Here is a 17,816-nt window from a genome sequence, read left to right on the forward strand (position 1 = left end):
AGGTCATTCAGTATTTGTCTCTTTCTGTATGACTGATTCACTTAGTGTAATGCCCTAGAGTTCTACAAACGCTGTTGCAAATGACAGGATTTCCTTATTTTTTATGTTGAATGGTATTCCACTGTATGTGTATATATGTGTATGTACATACACATACATGTGTGTGTGTGTGTGTGTGTATATATATATATATATATATATATATATATATATATAATCTATATATCTCACGTTTTATTTGCCCATTCATCTGGCAATGAACACTGATATTTCTTTCATGTCACAGTTATTATAAATAATTCTGCAACACACAGGGAGGTGTAGTTATCTTTTCCATACGGTGATTTTGCTTCCTTTGGGCATATACCTGCGGTGGAATTATGGAATCATATGGTGGTGCTATTTTTAACTTTTTGAGGAACCTGTATACTGTTTTCCATAGTTGATGTATGAGTTTACTGTAGATCTTAACATATTAGTATAATCAAAATATAAATTGATGCACGGGTTTGTGGAAAATAATTAGCGCTTCTGCACCACTGGACTGGTAGGTTTTTTCTGCTGAGTGGTGGGTCCAGCACCAACTCCCTTTTTCCTACAAGGAAAGACAAAAAGACAGCATCAGAGGTAAACATAGTTGAGTACAGAAATTAAACTCTAGCAGCCCATTTGGAAACAATGAAAAAAAAATGCATTTTCAACACAAAAAGTCACTGAACTGGGAAATGATTTCTTTCTTAAAAATGATTTGGTTTCTTTAAAATGGTTCTTTTAAAGACATTTCAAATGTTCAATTAGTCTCACTCCAGAAATCCCCTTTCTATATCTGCATTATACTTTTGATTCCCTCTAAAACAAGAAATAGAGCAGTTGCATATACTCAGTAAATATTTCCCTATTTTAGTTTAGGACCAGTGGGAAAGGCTAGAGAGAAACATGCATTTTCCCTAAAATGCAATTTTAATTCTGGCTCTGAGATGAAACCTTTACAAAGGTAATGATATTGAGCATGTTAAAGTTCAGTAATGCCTCATTTATCCCTCACTGTAAGGAAAGCACATGTTCTGGTTAGAGCCTCCTAAGTAACTAAAACTCACATTACACTGTTTTGGGAAACAGTGGACAGCTTAATAATATCTATTATCCAAGACCATCATTGCCCAAAGAAATACAGTGCGAGTCATATAGGTAATTTTGAATTTTCTAGAAGCTACATTTAAAAAAACAAAAAGAAGCAGGAAAATTAGTTTTAATTATATCTTGCCTAATCCAGTATTCATGGAGTGTACATATTTTGTATTAGGTCTTTGAATCTTATGTGTACTGTGCACTCAAGCTCATTTTACATAGAATGAAACACTTTTGATGTCCTTGGCAGCCACTGGCTCTGGAGCTGGAAAACGCAGTTCCACTCCCTGCTTCGGAAACTGACTACAACAGACAAAGTGAATCGTGAAGCCGCTCAGTCGTGTCCAACTCTGTGACCCCATGGACTATACAGTCCATGAATTCTCCAGGCCAGAATACTGGAGTGCGTAGCTGTTCCCTTCTCCAGGGGATGTTCCCAACTCAGGGATCGAACTCAGGTCTCCTGCATTGCAGGAGGCTAATTATTTTACAATATTGTAGTGGTTTTTGCCATATATTGACATGAATCGGCCATAGGTGTACATGTGTTCCCCATCCTGAGCCCCCCCTCCCACCTTCCTCCCCATCGCATCCCTCAGGGTCATCCCAGTGCACCAGCCCTGAACACCCTGTCTCATGCATCAAACCTGAACTGACAATCTATTTCACATACAGTAATATACATGTTTCAATGTTATTCTTTCAAATCATCCCACCCTCACCTTCTCCCACAGAGTCCAAAAGTCTGTTCTTTATATCTGTGTTTCTTTTGCTGTCTCACATATAGGGTCATCGTTACCATCTTTCTAAATTCCATATATATGTGTTAGTATACTGTATTGGTGTTTTTCTTTCTGGCTTACTTCACCCTGTATAATAGGCTCCAGTTTCATCCACCTCATTAGCACTGATTCAAATGTATTCTTTTTAATGGCTGAGTAATACTCCATTGTGTATATGTACCACAGCTTTCTTATCCATTCATCTGCTGATGGACATCTAGGTTGCTTCCATGTCCTGACTATTATAAACAGTGCTGCGATGAACATTGGGGTACATGTGTCTCTTTCCCTTCTGGTTTCCTCAGTGTGTATGCCCAGCAGTGGGATTGCTGGATCATAAGGCAGTTCTATTTCCAGTTTTTTAAGGAATCTCCACACTGTTCTCCATAGTGGCTGTACTAGTTTGCATTCCCCCCAACAGTGAAAGAGGATTCCCTTTTCTCTGCACCCTCGCCAGCATTTATTGTCTGTAGACTTTTTGATAGCAGCCACTTTGACTGGTGTGAGATGGTACCTCACTGTGGTTTTGATTTGCATTTCTCTGATAATGAGTGATGTTGAGCATCTTTTCATGTGTTTGTTAGCCATCTGTATGTCTTCTTTGGAGAAATGTCTGTTTAGTTCTTTGGCCCATTTTTTGATTGGGTCGTTTGTTTTTCTGGAATTGAGCTGCAAGAGCTGCTTGTATATTTTTGAGATTAATTCTTTGTCAATTGCTTCATTTGCTATTATTTTCTCCCATTCTGAAGGCTGCCTTTTCACCATGCTTATAGTTTCCTTAATTGTGCAAAAACTTTTAAGTTTAATTAGGTCCCATTTGTTTATTTTTGCTTTTATTTCCATTACTCTGGGAGGTGGGTCACAGAGGATCCTGCTGTGATTTCTGTCAGAGACTGTTTTGCCTATGTATTCCTCTAGGAGTTTTATACTTTCTGGTCTTACATTTAGATCTTTAATCCAATTTGGGTTTATTTTTGTGTATGGTGTTAGAAAGTGTTCTAGTTTCATTCTTGAGCTATTTCAAATCCTGGAAGATGATGCTGTGAAAATGCTGCACTCAATATGCCAGCAAATTTGGAAAACTCAGCAGTGGCCACAGGACTGGAAAAGGTCAATTTTCATTCCAATCCCAAGGAAAGGCAATGCCAAAGAATGCTCAAACTACCGCACAACTGCTCTAATTTCACACACTAGTAATGTAATGCTGAAAATTCTCCAAGCCAGGCTTCAGCAATACATGAACCGTGAATTTCCAGATGTTCAAGCTGGTTTTAGAAAAGGCAGAGGAACCAGAGATCAAATTGCCAACATCTGCTGGATCATGGAAAAAGCAAGAGAGTTCCAGAAAAACATCTATTTCTGCTTTATTGACTATGCCAAAGCCTTTGACTGTGTGAATCACAATAAACTGTGGGAAATTCTTATAGAGATGGGCATACCAGACCACCTGACCTGCCTCTTGAGAAACCTGTATGCAGGTCAGGAAGCAATAGTTAGAACTGGACATGGAACAACAGACTGGTTCCAAATAGGAAAAGGAGTTCGTCAAGGCTGTATATTGTCACCCTGCTTATTTAACTTATATCCAGAGTACATCATGAGAAATGCTGGGCTGGAAGAAGCACAAGCTGGAATTAAGATTGCCGGGAGAAATATCAATAACCTCAGATATGCAGATGATAGCACCCTTATGGCAGAAAGTGAAGAGGAACTAAAAAGCCTCTTGATGAAAGTGAAAGAGGAGAGTGAAAAAGTTGGCTTAAAGCTCAACATTCATAAAACTAAGATCATGGCATCTGGTCCCGTCACTTCATGGCAAAGAGAGGGGGAAACAGTGGAAACAGTGTCAGACTTTATTTTTTTGGGCTCCAAAATCACTGCAGATGGTGACTGAAGCCATGAAATTAAAAGACGCTTACTCCTTGGAAGGAAAGTTATGACCAACCTAGATAGCACATTCAAAAGCAGAGACATTATGTTGCCAACAAAGGTCCGTCTAGTCAAGGCTATGGTTCTTCCAGTGGTCGTGTATGGATGTGAGAGTTGGACTGTGAAGAAAGCTGAGCACCGAAGAATTGATGCTTTTGAACTGTGGTGTTGGAGAAGACTCTTGAGAGTCCCTTGGACTGCAAGGATATCCAACCAGTCCATTTTAAAGGAGATCAGTCCTGGGTGTTCATCGAAAGGACTGATGCTAAAGCTGACACTCCAATACTTTGGCCACCTGATGCAAAGAGTTGACTCATTGGAAAAGACTCTGATGCTGGCAAGGATTGGGGGCAGGAGGAGAAGGGGACGACAGAGGATTAGATGGCTGGATGGCATCACCGACTCGATGGATATGAGTTTGGGTGAACTCTGGGAGTTGGCAATGGACAGGGAACCTGGTGTGCTGCAAGTCATGGGGTCGCAAAGAGTTGGTCACAACTGAGCGACTGAACTGAACTGAACTGAACTGACCAGTTTTCCCAGCACCACTTGTTAAAGAGATTGTCTTTTCTCCATTGTATGTTCTTGCCTCCTTTGTCAAAGATAAGGTGTCAGTAGGTGCGTGGATTTATCTCTAGGCTTTCTATTTTGTTGCATTGATCTATATTTCTGTCTTTGTGCCAGTACCATACTGTCTTGATGGGTGTAGCTTTATAGTATAGTCTGAAGTCAGACAGGTTGATTCCTCCGGTTCCATTCTTCTTTCTCAAGATGGCTTTGGCTATTCAAGATTTTTTGTATTCCCATACAAATTGTGAAATTATTTGTTATAGTTCTCTGAAGAATACTATTGGTAGCTTGATAGGGATTGCATTGAATCTATAAATTGCATTGGGTAGTATACTCATTTTCACTATATTGATTATTCCAATCCATGAACATTGTATATTTCTCCATCTATTTGTGTCACCTTTGATTTCTTTCATCAGTGTTCTATAGTTTTCTATAGATAGGTCTTTTGTTTCTTTAGGTAGATTTATTCATAAGTATTTTATTCTTTTCATTGCAATGGTGAATGGAATTGTTTCCTTAATTTCTCTTTCTGTTTTATCCCTGTTAGTGATAGGAATGCAAGGGATTTCTGTGTTGATTTTATATCCTGCAACTTTACTATATTCATTGATTAGTTCTAGTAATTTTCTGGTGGTGTCTTTAGGGTTTTCTACGTAGAGGATCATGTCATCTGCAAACAGTGAGAGTTTTACTTCTTCTTTTCCAATCTGGATTCCTTTTATTTCTTTTTCTGCTCTGATTGCTGTGGCTAAAATTTCCAAAACTATGTTGAATAGTAGTGGTGAGACTGGGCACCCTTGTCTTGCTCCTGACTTTAGGGAAAATGCTTTCAGTTTTTCACCATTGAGGATAATGTTTGCTGTGGGTTTATCATATATGGCTTTTATTATGTTGAGGTATGTTCCTTTTATGCCTGTTTTCTGGAGGGTTTTTATCATAAATGAATGTTGAATTTTGTCAAAGGCTTTTTCTGCATCTATTGAGATAATGTGGTGTATCACATTGATTGATTTGTGAATATTGAAGAATCCTTGCATCCCTGGGATAAAGCCCACTTGGTCATGGTGTATGATCTTTTTAATATGTTGTTGGATTATGTTTGCTAGAATTTTGTTAAGGATTTTTGCATCTATGTTCATCAGTGATATTGGCCTGTAGTTTTCTTTTTTTGTGGCATCTTTGTCTGGTTTTGGTATTAGGGTGATGGTGGCCTCAGAATGAGTTGGGAAGTTTACCTTCCTCTGCAATTTTCTGAAAGAGTTCGAGTAGGATAGGTGTTAGCTCTTCTCTAAATTTTTGGTAGAATTCACCTGTGAAGCCATCTGGTCCTGGGCTTTTGTTTGTTGGAAGATTTCTGATTACAGTTTCAATTTCCATACTTGTGATGGGTCTGTTAAGATTTTCTATTTCTTCCTTATTCAGTTTTGGAAAGTTATACTTTTCTAAGAATTTGTCCATTTCTTCAAAGTCGTCTATTTTATTGGCATATAGTTGCTGATAGTAGTGTCTTATGAGCCTTTGTATTTCTGTCTTGTCTGTTGTGATTCTCCATTTTCATTTCTAATTTTGTTTATTTGGTTCTCCCTGTTTTTCTTGATGAGTCTGGCTATTATCTTCTCAAAGAACCAGCTTTTAGCTTTGTTGATTTTTGGTATAGTCTCCTTTGTTTCTCTTTCATTTATTTCTGCCCTAATTTTTATGATTTCTTTCCTTTTACTAACCCTACGGTTCTTCTTTCCTTTTTCTAGTTGCTTTAGGTGTAGAGTTAGGTTATTTATTTAATTTTTCTCTTGTATCTTGAGGTAAGCTTGTATTGCTATAGAACCTTCCCCTTAGCACTGCTTTTACTGAATCCCATAGATTTGGGGTCGTTGTTTTCATTTTCATTTGTTTCTGTGAATATTTTGATTTCTTTTTTGATTTCTTCTGTGGTTTGTTGGTTATTCAGAAACATGTTGTTTAGCTTCCATATGTGTGTGTGTTTAATATTTTTTTCCTGTAGTTGACATGTAATCTTACTGCGTTGTGATCAGAAAAGATGCTTGAAATGATTTCATTTTTTAAAAATTTACCAAGGCTAGATTTATGGCCCAGGATGTGATCTATCCTGGAGAAGGTTCCATGTGCACTTGAGAAAAAGGTGAAATTCATTGTTTTGGTGTGAAATGTCCTATAGATATCAATTAGGTCTAACTGGTCCATTGTATCATTTTAAGTTTGTGTTTCCTTGCTAATTTTCTGTTTAGTTGATCTATCCATAGGTGTGAGTGGGGTATAGAAGTCTCCCACTATTATTGTGTTACTGTTAATTTCCCCTTTCACATTTGTTAGCATTTGCCTTACATATTGTGGTGCTCCTATGTTGGGTGCATATATATATATATATATATATATATATATATATATATATATAATTGTTATATCTTCTGCTTGGATTGATCCTTTGATCATTATGTAGTGTCCTTCTCTGTCTCTTTTCACAGCCTTTATTTCAAAGTCTATTTTATCTGATATGAATATTGCTACTCCTGCTTTCTTTTGGTCTCCATTTGCATGAAATATCTTTTTCAAGCCCTTCACTTTCAGTCTGTATGTGTCCCTTGTTTTGAGGTGGGTCTCTTGTAGACAACATATATAGGGGTCTTGTTTTTGTATCCATTCAGCCAGTCTTTGTCTTTTGCTTGGGGCATTCAACCCATTTACATTTAAGGTAATTATTGATAAGTATGATCCCATTGCCATTTGCTTTGTTGTTTTGGGTTTGAGTTTATAAACCTTTTCTGTGTTTCCTGTCTAGAGAAGATCCTTCAGCATTTGTTGAAGAGCTGGTTTGGTGGTGCTGAATTCTCCCAGCTTTTGCTTGTGTGTAAAGCTTTTGATTTCTCCTTCATATTTGAATGAGATCCTTGTTTGGTACAGTAAAATCTGGATTGTGGGTTTTTCTCTTTCATCACTTTAAGTATGTCCTGCCATTCCCTTCTGGCCTGAAGAGTGTCTACTGAAAGATCAGCTGTCATCCTTATTGGAATCCCCTTGTGTGTTATTTGTTGTTTTTCCCTTGCTGCTTTTAATATTTGCTCTTTTTGTTTGATCTTTGTTAATTTGATTAATATGTGTCTTGGGGTGTTTCACCTTGGGTTTATCCTGTTTGGGACTCTATGGGTTTCTTGGACTTGGATGGCTATTTCCTTCCCCATTTTAGGGAAGTTTTCAACTATTATCTCAAGTATTTTTGTCTTCTTCTTCTGAGACTCCTATGATTTGAATGTTGGGGCATTTAACATTGTCCCAGAGGTCTCTGAGATTGTCCTTGTTTCTTTTAATTCTTTTTTCCTCTCTGCTTCATTTATTTCCATCATTCTATCTTCCACTTCACTTATCCTATCTTCTGCCTAAAGGCAGATTCTTTACCAACTGAGCCACCAGGGAACCACAAAAGGAACCAAACGTGGACCCGTTGGTTATTTACAGTATGCCTGCCCCAGCAAACCCTTGGGGTGCCTACTTCGTGTAAGAGTTAACCATGTTAATGCTGGAGACTCTAATGTTTCCCCTGGTGGGAGAGGCATCACTGTGAACCAGCACTGTCCAGCACAGCACCTGTTCCACTGCTATTTCCTCAGGGTTATTGTGGAGAGAGATTCAATAGTTAGGTCTGATCACTATATTTTTCTAATGGAATCCTTTTTTAAAATAGAGTTATAAATAGAATACTAATATGTGAGAAAGATAAATAGCATTAGTATAAACTTAAATATTCATTTTACATAACAATGTAGATATTTGAAGATGATTAAAATGCAAAAATGAATTACTAATTACAGCTTTGTTATATTACCTTTGGCATTTGTTAACTTCAAGTATTTACAGACACTTGTTTTTTTGGGCTCCAAAATCACTGCAGATGGTGACTGCAGCCATGAAATTAAAAGATTCTTACTCCTTGGAAGGAAAGTTATGACCAACCTAGATAGCATATTCAAAAGCAGAGACATGACTTTGCCAGCAAAGGTCCATCTAGTTAAGGCTATGGTTTTTACTGTGGTCATGTATGGATGTGAGAGTTGGACTGTGAAGAAAGCTGAGCACTGAAGAATTTATGCTTTTGAAGTGTGGTGTTGGAGAAGACTCTTGAGAGTCCCTTGGACTGCAAAGAGATCCAACCAGTCCATTCTGAAGGAGATCAGTCCTGGGATTTCTTTGGAAGGAATGATGCTAAAGCTGAAACTCTAGTACTTTAGCCACATCATGAGAAGAGTTGACTCATTGGAAAAGACTCTGATGCTGGGAGGGATTGGGGGCAAGAGGAGAAGGGGATGACAGAGGATGAGATGGCTGGATGGCATCACGGACTCTATAGACGTGAGTTTGAGTGAACTCCGGGAGTTGGTGATGGACAGGGAGGCCTGGCGTGCTGCAATTCATGGGGTTGCAAAGAGTCAGCCACTACTGAGCGACTGAACTAACTAACAGAAGCATAAGATATTAAGAAGAGGTGGCAAGAATACACAGAAGAACTGTACTAAAAAGATCTTCACGATGGTGTGATCACTCACCTAGAGCCAGACATCCTGGAATGTGAAGTCAAGGGGGCCTTAGGAAGCATTGCTATGAACAAAGTTAGTGGAAGTGACAGAATTCCAGTTGAGCTATTTCAAATCCTGAAAGATGATGCTGTGAAAATGCTGCACTCAATATGCCAGCAAATATGGAAAACTGAGCAGTAGCCACAGGACTGGAAAAGGTCAGTTTTCATTCTAATCCCAAAGAAAGTCAATGCCAAAGAATGCTCAAACTACCGCACAGTTGCATTCATCTCACACGCTAGTAAAGTAATGCTCAAAATTCTCCAAGCCAGGCTTCAGCAATATGTGAACCATGAACTTCCAGATGTTCAAGCTGGTTTTAGAAAAGGCAGAGGAACCAGAGATCAAATTGCCAACCTTCACTGTATCATCAAAAAAGCAAGAGAGTTCCAGAAAAATATCTATTTCTGCTTATTGACTTTGCATGCCAGTCTTTGACAGTGTGGATCACAATAAACTGTGGAAAATTCTGAAAGAGATGGGAATACCAGATCCAAGGAGATCCAACCAGTCCATCCTAAAGGAGATCAGTCCTGGGTGTTCATTGGAAGGACTGACGTTGAAGCTGAAACTCCAATACTTTGGCCACCGGATGTGAAGAGCTGACTCATTGGAAAAGACCCTGATGCTAGGAGGCATTGGGGGCAGGAGGAGAAGGGGATGACAGACGATGAGATGGTTGGATGGCATCACCGACTCAGTGGACATGAGTTTGAGTAGACTCCGGGAGTTGGTGATGGACAGGCATGCCTGGCGTGCTGTGGTTCATGGGGTCGCAAAGAGTCAGACATGACTGAGCGACTGAATGGAACTGAACTGAACTGATTGATAAGATTGTATAACTTTTATTCTATATTTTGTTAATGTGGTATAGCACATTGATTATTTTGCAGATGTTGAACCATCCTTGCATCACTGCTACAAATTCTACTTGATCACAGTGTGTGATCCATTTAATGTTTTGTTGAATTCTGTTTGTTAAGGATTTTTTGTGCCTATGTTAATCAGGTTTATTAGCCATGACTTATTCTAAATATTTCATTAAACTGTGAATTATTTCCTTAAAATTTAAGTTTTATGTTTAAAACCTCAATTTTCCTTAAACAATATGAATTTGTGCACTTTTTAAACTCTCAGTCCCCCTAGCAGACTTTTCATTTTTATAGATCAAGACAAAACTAATGAGATGCCTTGTAAATCCTACTCCTTTCAGTAATTTTAACCCCATCAGTTTCACTGCAACTTAGCAAATTAAGAAAACATAAAGGGAAATCAAAAATGCTGCTTTTAGTTCTTCAGTATAACATAAATAACAACTCTAAATGAATCTGTTTTTAGCTACACAGCTTCTTACAATGACCTAAGTTATACAGACAAATGGAGATCTTCATCATAAAAATTCTAGTGAATACAAATGCCAAAGTCTTCACAGTGAACCATTTAAAAATTCATCTGGGCCACTAGTCCAATCCAGGGAGGAGGGTATACCTAGGGTGGGAAAAACCCCATAACCGTTCATGATTTGCTGTAGAACTTAAACCTCAAACTCCACAGAAATTTTTCTTACAGTCATAGTAGCTGATAAAATTCTGCACAATTTCCTCCTGTTGCAGTGATATTAAAAGCAGCTAAAAACATTTCTAGTAATGAAATGAAATTCAGACAGTGTACTCATGCAGGCACATTTTAAAAAGCAAAAGAAACAAAAGAGACCATAGCAAAAATCAACAAAGCCAAAAGCTGGTTCTTTGAAAGGATAAATAAAATTGACAAACCATTAGCCAGACTCATCAAGAAACAAAGGGATAAAAATCAAATCAATAAAATTAGAAATGAAAATGGAGAGATCACAACAGACAACAGAGAAATACAAAGGACCATAAGAGACTACTATCAGCAATTATATGCCAATAAAATAGACAACGTGGAAGAAATGGAAAAATTCTTAGAAAAGGACAACTTTCCAAAACTGAATAAGGAAGAAATAGAAAATATTAACAGACCCATCACAAGCACGGATTGAAACTGTAATCAAAAATCTTCCAGCAAACAAAAGCCCAGGTCCAGACGGCTTCACAGCTGAATTCTACCAAAAATTTAGAGAAGAGCTAACACCTATCCTTCTCAAACTCTTCCAGAAAATTGCAATGGAAGGTAAACTTCCAAACTCATTCCCTGAGGCCACCATCACCCTAATACCAAAACCAGACAAAGATGCCACAAAAAAAGAAAACTACAGGCCAATATCACTGATGAACATAGATGCAAAAATCCTTAACAAAATTCTAGCAATCAGAATCCAACAACACATTAAAAAGATCATACACCATGACCAAGTGGGCTTTATCCCAGGGATGCAAGGATTCTTCAATATTCACAAATCAATCAATGTGATACACCACATTATCTCAATAGATGCAGAGAAAGCCGTTGACAAAATTCAACATTCATTTATGATAAAAACCCTCCAGAAAACAGGCATAAAAGGAACATACCTCAACATAATAAAAGCCATATATGATAAACCCACAGCAAACATTATCCTCAATGGTGAAAAATTGAAAGCATTTCCTCTAAAGTCAGGAACAAGACAAGGGTGCCCACTTTCACCATTACTATTCAACATAGTTTTGGAAATATTAGCCACAGCAATCAGAGCAGAAAAAGAAATAAAAGGAATCCAGATTGGAAAAGAAGAAGTAAAACTCTCACTGTTTGCAGATGACATGATCCTCTATATAGAAAACCCTAAAGACTCCACCAGAAAATTACTAGAACTAATCAATGAATATAGTAAAGTTGCAGGATATAAAATCAACACACAGAAATCCCTTGCATTCCTATCACTAACAGGGATAAATAGAAAGAGAAATTAAGGAAACAATTCCATTCACCATTGCAACAAAAAGTATAAAATACTTAGGAATATATCTACCTAAAGAAACTAAAGACCTATATATAGAAAACTATAAAACACTGGTGAAAAAAATCAAAGAGGACACTAATAGATGGAGAAATATACCATGTTCATGGATTGGAAGAATCAATATAGTGAAAATGAGTATACTACCCAAAGCAATCTATAGATTCAATGCAATCCCTATCAAGCTACCAACGGTATTCTTCACAGAGCTAGAACAAATAATTTCACAATTTGTATGGAAATACAAAAAACCTCAAATAGACAAAGCCATCTTGAGAAAGAAGAATGGAACCGGAGGAATCAGCCTGCCTGACTTCAGGTTCTACTACAAAGCCACAGTCATCAAGACAGTATGGTACTGGCACAAAGACAGAAATATAGATCAATGGAACAAAATAGAAAGCCCAGAGATAAATCCACACACATATGGACAACTTATCTTTGACAAAGGAGGCAAGAATATACAATGGATTAAAGACAATCTCTTTAACAAGTGGTGCTGGGAAAACTGGTCAACCACTTGTAAAAGAATAAAACTAGAACACTTTCTAACACCATACACAAAAATAAACTCAAAATGGATTAAAGATCTAAATGTAAGACCAGAAACTATAAAACTTCTAGAGGAGAACATAGGCAAAACACTCTCTGACATACATCACAGCAGGATCCTCTATGAACCACCTCCCAGAATATTGGAAATAAAAGCAAAAATAAACAAATGGGACCTAATTAAAATTAAAAGCTTCTGCACAACAAAGGAAACTATAAGCAAGGTGAAAAGACAGCCTTCAGAATGGGAGAAAATAATAGCAAATGAAGCAACTGACAAACAACTAATCTCAAAAATATACAAGCAACTCCTACAGCTCAATTCCAGAAAAATAAATGACCCTATCAAAAAATGGGCCAAAGAACTAAATAGACATTTCTTCAAAGAAGACATACAGATGGCTAACAAACACATGAAAAGATGCTCAACATCACTCATTATCAGAGAAATGCAAATCAAAACCACAATGAGGTACCATTTCACGCCAGTCAGAATGGCTGCGATCCAAAAGTCTACAAGTAATAAATGCTGGAGAGGGTGTGGAGAAAAGGGAACCCTCTTACACTGTTGGTGGGAATGCAAACTAGTACAGCTACTATGGAGAACAGTGTGGAGATTCCTTAAAAAACTGGAAATAGAACTGCCTTATGATCCAGCAGTCCCACTGCTGGGCATACACACTGAGGAAACCAGAATTGAAAGAGACACGTGTACCCCAATGTTCATCGCAGCACTGTTTACAATAGCCAGGACATGGAAGCAACCTAGATGTCCATCAGCAGATGAATGGATAAGAAAGCTATGGTATATATACACAATGGAATATTACTAAGCTATTAAAAAGAATACATATGAATCAGTTCTAATGAGGTGGATGAAACTGGAGCCTATTATACAGAGTGAAGTAAGGCAGAAAGAAAAACACCAATACAGTATACTATCACATATATATGGAATTTAGAAAGATGGTAACAATAACTCTGTATACGAGACAGCAAAAGAGACACTGATGTATAGAACAGTCTTTTGGACTCTGTGGGAGAGGGAGAGGGTGGGATGATTTGGGAGAATGGCATTGAAATATGTATAATATCATATATGAAATGAGTCACCAGTCCAGGTTCGATACATGATACTGGATGCTTGGGGCTGGTGCACTGGGGCAACCCAGAGGGATGGTATGGGGAGTGAGGAGGGAGGAGGGTTCAGGATGGGGAACACATGTATTCCTGTGGTGGATTCATTTCGATATATGGCAGAATCAATACAATATTGTAAAGTTTAAAAATAAAATAAAAATTAAAAAAATATATAGCATGCAATACAGAAGACAAACAAAAACTGCATAAAAATATGTCAAAAGTAAAAAGGCTAGAATAAGTTAGAAGAAATGTGTTTTGATTTACCCTTTCATCTCCTTCTCCTCTTTCTGCTTCTTCTCTTTCTCCTTCTTCTCCTTCATCTCCTTTTCCTTCTGCTTCTTCTCCTTCTCTTTCTCCTTCCTCTCCTTCTCTTTTTCCTTCCTCTCCTTCTCTTTCTTCTCCTCCTTCTCCTTCTCCTCCTTCCTCTGCTTCTCCTCCTTCTCCCTCTCCTCTTCTTTCATATCCCTCACTTCCTTCTCCTTTACTTCCTTCGCCTTCTCTTTCATATCCTTCTCTTCCTTCTTCCCACTGAAAAGACATCTGTACAGGCACGTGCAAACTACTACAACAGCAACAACTACAAGAAAACAGGAAGCAAATGGCGTGTGACTCTGGAAACTAACTGCCAAGATTCCAGACCAAGCAGAAGAAATCAGTGTTAGTTATGTTTATTTCTGACCATTTCTATCATCAGAAAATACTGTTTTATTTAAGCCCGTGTACATTTACATTCCATCTTGATTCTTCAGTATCTAAATCCAGCCCCCTGGAATCACTTGAACAGTCTACAGTAAGTTAGAGCCCTTACTTAATTTAGGAAATTATCCAAAGCATATTTGGGAAATAGACTCACATGACCAATCGTCATGGTCATTTCCATGACCAATTGGAAAAACATGTATTATTTAGGGCTTGTTACTAAGAGGATATGTAGAATATAAAACAATATACAATCACCAACATAAGGCAGTATATCATAGAAAAGGTCAGATATTATTAGACTATTCTACTGTAAAAACTATAGTAATGGAAAATCATTGAAAAAATGCACATCTCATCTTCATATTACATCATTATTTAAGTGGTATTAAAATTTGAGACACTTACTTGCAGTAAGAATAGCCAGAGCAATGATTCCTGCATCTGAGAAAAAGTTTTAAAAGTTTTGAAGATATGGAACACATATGGATCCCAGATAGCAGCTATACTTTAATTTTGATCAGATCATCTAAGAACTACAGCAAAAATGTTTATCAATATAGTTTGCACATGACTGCTGAGTGCATCCAAGTCATTTTGATCACAGAACCCTTTTAAATAGATTCCAGGTACAGGATCCATCTTGTTAAACTCTTAACAGGAACCTCCCTTTTCATTGTGTTCTGCTATAGCTACCACTCCAGGTTACTGAGTACAGCTTATCAAGGGCTTCCTAAGTGGCTCAGTGGTAAAGAATCTGTCTTCCAATGCAGGACATGCAAGAGACAGGGTTCAATCCCTGGGTTGGGAAAAATCCCCTGGAGGAGGAAATGGCAACCCACTCCAGTATTCTGGCAGGCTTACAGTCCATGGGGTCACGAGTTGGACATGACTTAGTGATTTAGCATACAAGCACACGAAGACTATTAGAATCCACTAGATTAGAGAAAATTACCTACATGTGTCTCTATATCCCACCACTTAACATCTGTCGTGGTATCTGCATTAATAACACAATTGTAAATGTCAATTATTACCAATTATTTGTGACACATTATTTCTTCCCTACCTACAAATGATTGAACCATGATGTTTCTATATAGAAATCTAAGGTTTCGTAATGCAGGTTATTAATAATCAAAATAATACCTAAATCCTCAAAGTCTTCAAGTGATGGTATTTCGTCACTGGGATTGGGGTATCCTAGGGGAAAAAATTGGAAATAAGTTAAAAGGAAGACTAAATAAATCTTAAAGATCTATAAATTCATTGCTGTTGGTTTTGTACCTTTTTATAATTCATAATTATAATTTAATTTTCCTTAGAAATTATATTAATGTTTCTCATTCAAAGTTGCATCATTAAATTTTATAAATTTTTATTTTAACTTATATTATATTATTATATTCAATGCCATTAGCATTCTTCTTCTGGTCTATTGATAGTCCTGTGACTAACTCTATGTACAGCAAGCAAATTTATCATCAGCATAGTCTCAAAATCAGCCTTGAATTCAATGTGATTCTAGATAGCTGCTACTGCTAAGTCACTTCAGTTGTGTCCAGCTCTGGGCGACCCCATAAACGGCAGCCCACCAGGCTTCCCCATCCCTGGGATTCTCCAGGCAAGAATACTGGAGTGGGTTGCCATTTCCTTCTCCAGTGCATGAAAGTGAGAAGTGAAAGTGAAGTCATTCAGTCGTGTCCGACTCTTCGAGACCCCATGGACTGCAGCCTACCAGGCTCCTCCATCCATGGGATTTTCCAGGCAAGAGTACTGGAGTGGAGTGCCATTGCCTTCTCCGGATTCTAGATAGAGGAGAGCTTAAAAGTGATTTGGAAATTGCTCTGGAGTACACTCCTCAACATAATACAGGCCATTTATATAATACTCATAGCTAACATCATACTCAATGTCGAACGACTAAAACTTTATTTTCAGGTCAAGAACAAGACAGAATTCCTGCATGTGCCACTTCAAGTCAACATAATATTGGAAGTTTGGGTCACAGTCATTGTGCAAAAAAGAAGTTAAAAATATCCAGATGGGAAGGAAGAAATAAAATGATCTGTTTATAGATGACATGATCTTTCACATAGAAAGCTCTCTAAAGATCACACATACATTCACACAAATGCACACAACTGCTAGAACTAGTGCATTAATTCCTCAAAGCTGAAGGATACAAAATCAACACACACAACAGCTGTGTTTCTACACACTAACAATGAACAATCCAAACAGGAAAGTAAGCAAACAATTCAATTAACAATGGCATCAAAAATAAGAAAATACTCAAATAAGTTTAACCAAGAAGATAGAAGACTTGTACATTGAAAACTGTAAGAAAATTGCTGAAAGTGAAGAAGACTTAAATGAATGAAGGAGATTTCAAAACTTACCAAAATCAGGACAATAATCAGGACAATACTGGTATACAGACAGACATACAGACCGATGGTATAGAATATAGGGCCCAGAAATAAACCCTTGCTTATATGGTCAAATGATTGTTCACAAGGGTGCTAAGAGCATTCAGTGGGGAAAGGGCAGCTTTTCTCAACAAACGATTTTCAGAAAACTGGATATCCACATGCAAAGGATGAAATTTGACATCTATGTTATACTATATACAAAAAGTAATTAAAATGAATTGAAAAACAAAGGACATAGAACTATAAAACTCTTAGAAGAAAATAACGAGGACAATTTCATAATATTGAACTGGAAACGATTTCTTAGATGTGACATCAAAAGCACATGTAACAAAGAGAATAATAGATATATCAGACTACATCAAAACTAAAAACTTTTGTGCATCAAAGGACACTATTAATAGAGTGAAAAGCAACTCACAGAACAAGCAGAAACATCTGCAAACAATAAACCTGATAAGGGATTAATATCCAAAATATATCATACACTTCTAAAACTCAACAACAACACAAAGCCATTTTACAAATAGGCAAGAGACATGAATAGACATTTCTCCAAAGAAGATATATAAATGGCCAAGTAGCACATGAAAAGCTGCTCACATCGCCAATCATTAGGGAAATGCAAATAAAAGCCATGAGATACTACTTCACACCTGTTAACTAACATAGATAATTTTGGTTATTATAAAAACCAGAAATTAACATGTATTGGAAAAGAGGGCAAGAAATTAGAAACTTTTCACTGGTGGGAATGAAAATGGTGCAACCAAATGAGATGGATGAAACTGGAACCTATTATACAGAGTGAAGTAAGCCAGAAAGAAAAACACCAATACAGTATACTAACGCATATATATGGAATTTAGAAAGATGGTAACAATAGCCCTGTGTATGAGACAGCAAAAGAGACACTGATGTATAGATCAGTCTTATGGACCCTGTGGGAGAGGGAGAGGGTGGGGAGATTTGGGAAAATAGCAGTGAAACATGTATAATATCATGTATGAAACGAGTCGCCAGTCCAGGTTCGATGCACGATACTGGATGCTTGGGGCTGGTGCAC

At 37.4% G+C, this 17,816-nt stretch overlaps 1 protein-coding gene across 1 annotated transcript in view; it reads right to left on the bottom strand.

Annotated features, from left to right (window-relative positions):
* Positions 1–237: 237 nt before the first annotated feature.
* The window catches only part of LOC109570214 (membrane cofactor protein-like), a 61,486-nt gene continuing 43,907 nt past the window's right edge, over positions 238–17,816 (bottom strand). Inside the window, exons 8-11 of the mRNA XM_070767668.1 lie at positions 15,465–15,518; positions 14,724–14,759; positions 13,881–14,193; positions 238–595 (exon numbers count right to left, since the gene is read on the bottom strand). Of these exons, the coding sequence (XP_070623769.1) occupies positions 523–595; positions 13,881–14,193; positions 14,724–14,759; positions 15,465–15,518 (476 nt within the window). The 3' untranslated portion in view covers positions 238–522. The remainder of the gene's footprint in view (positions 596–13,880; positions 14,194–14,723; positions 14,760–15,464; positions 15,519–17,816) is intronic.

Source organism: Bos indicus, chromosome 16 (assembly GCF_029378745.1).
Source record: "Bos indicus isolate NIAB-ARS_2022 breed Sahiwal x Tharparkar chromosome 16, NIAB-ARS_B.indTharparkar_mat_pri_1.0, whole genome shotgun sequence".
Classification (NCBI taxonomy): Eukaryota; Metazoa; Chordata; class Mammalia; order Artiodactyla; family Bovidae; genus Bos; species Bos indicus.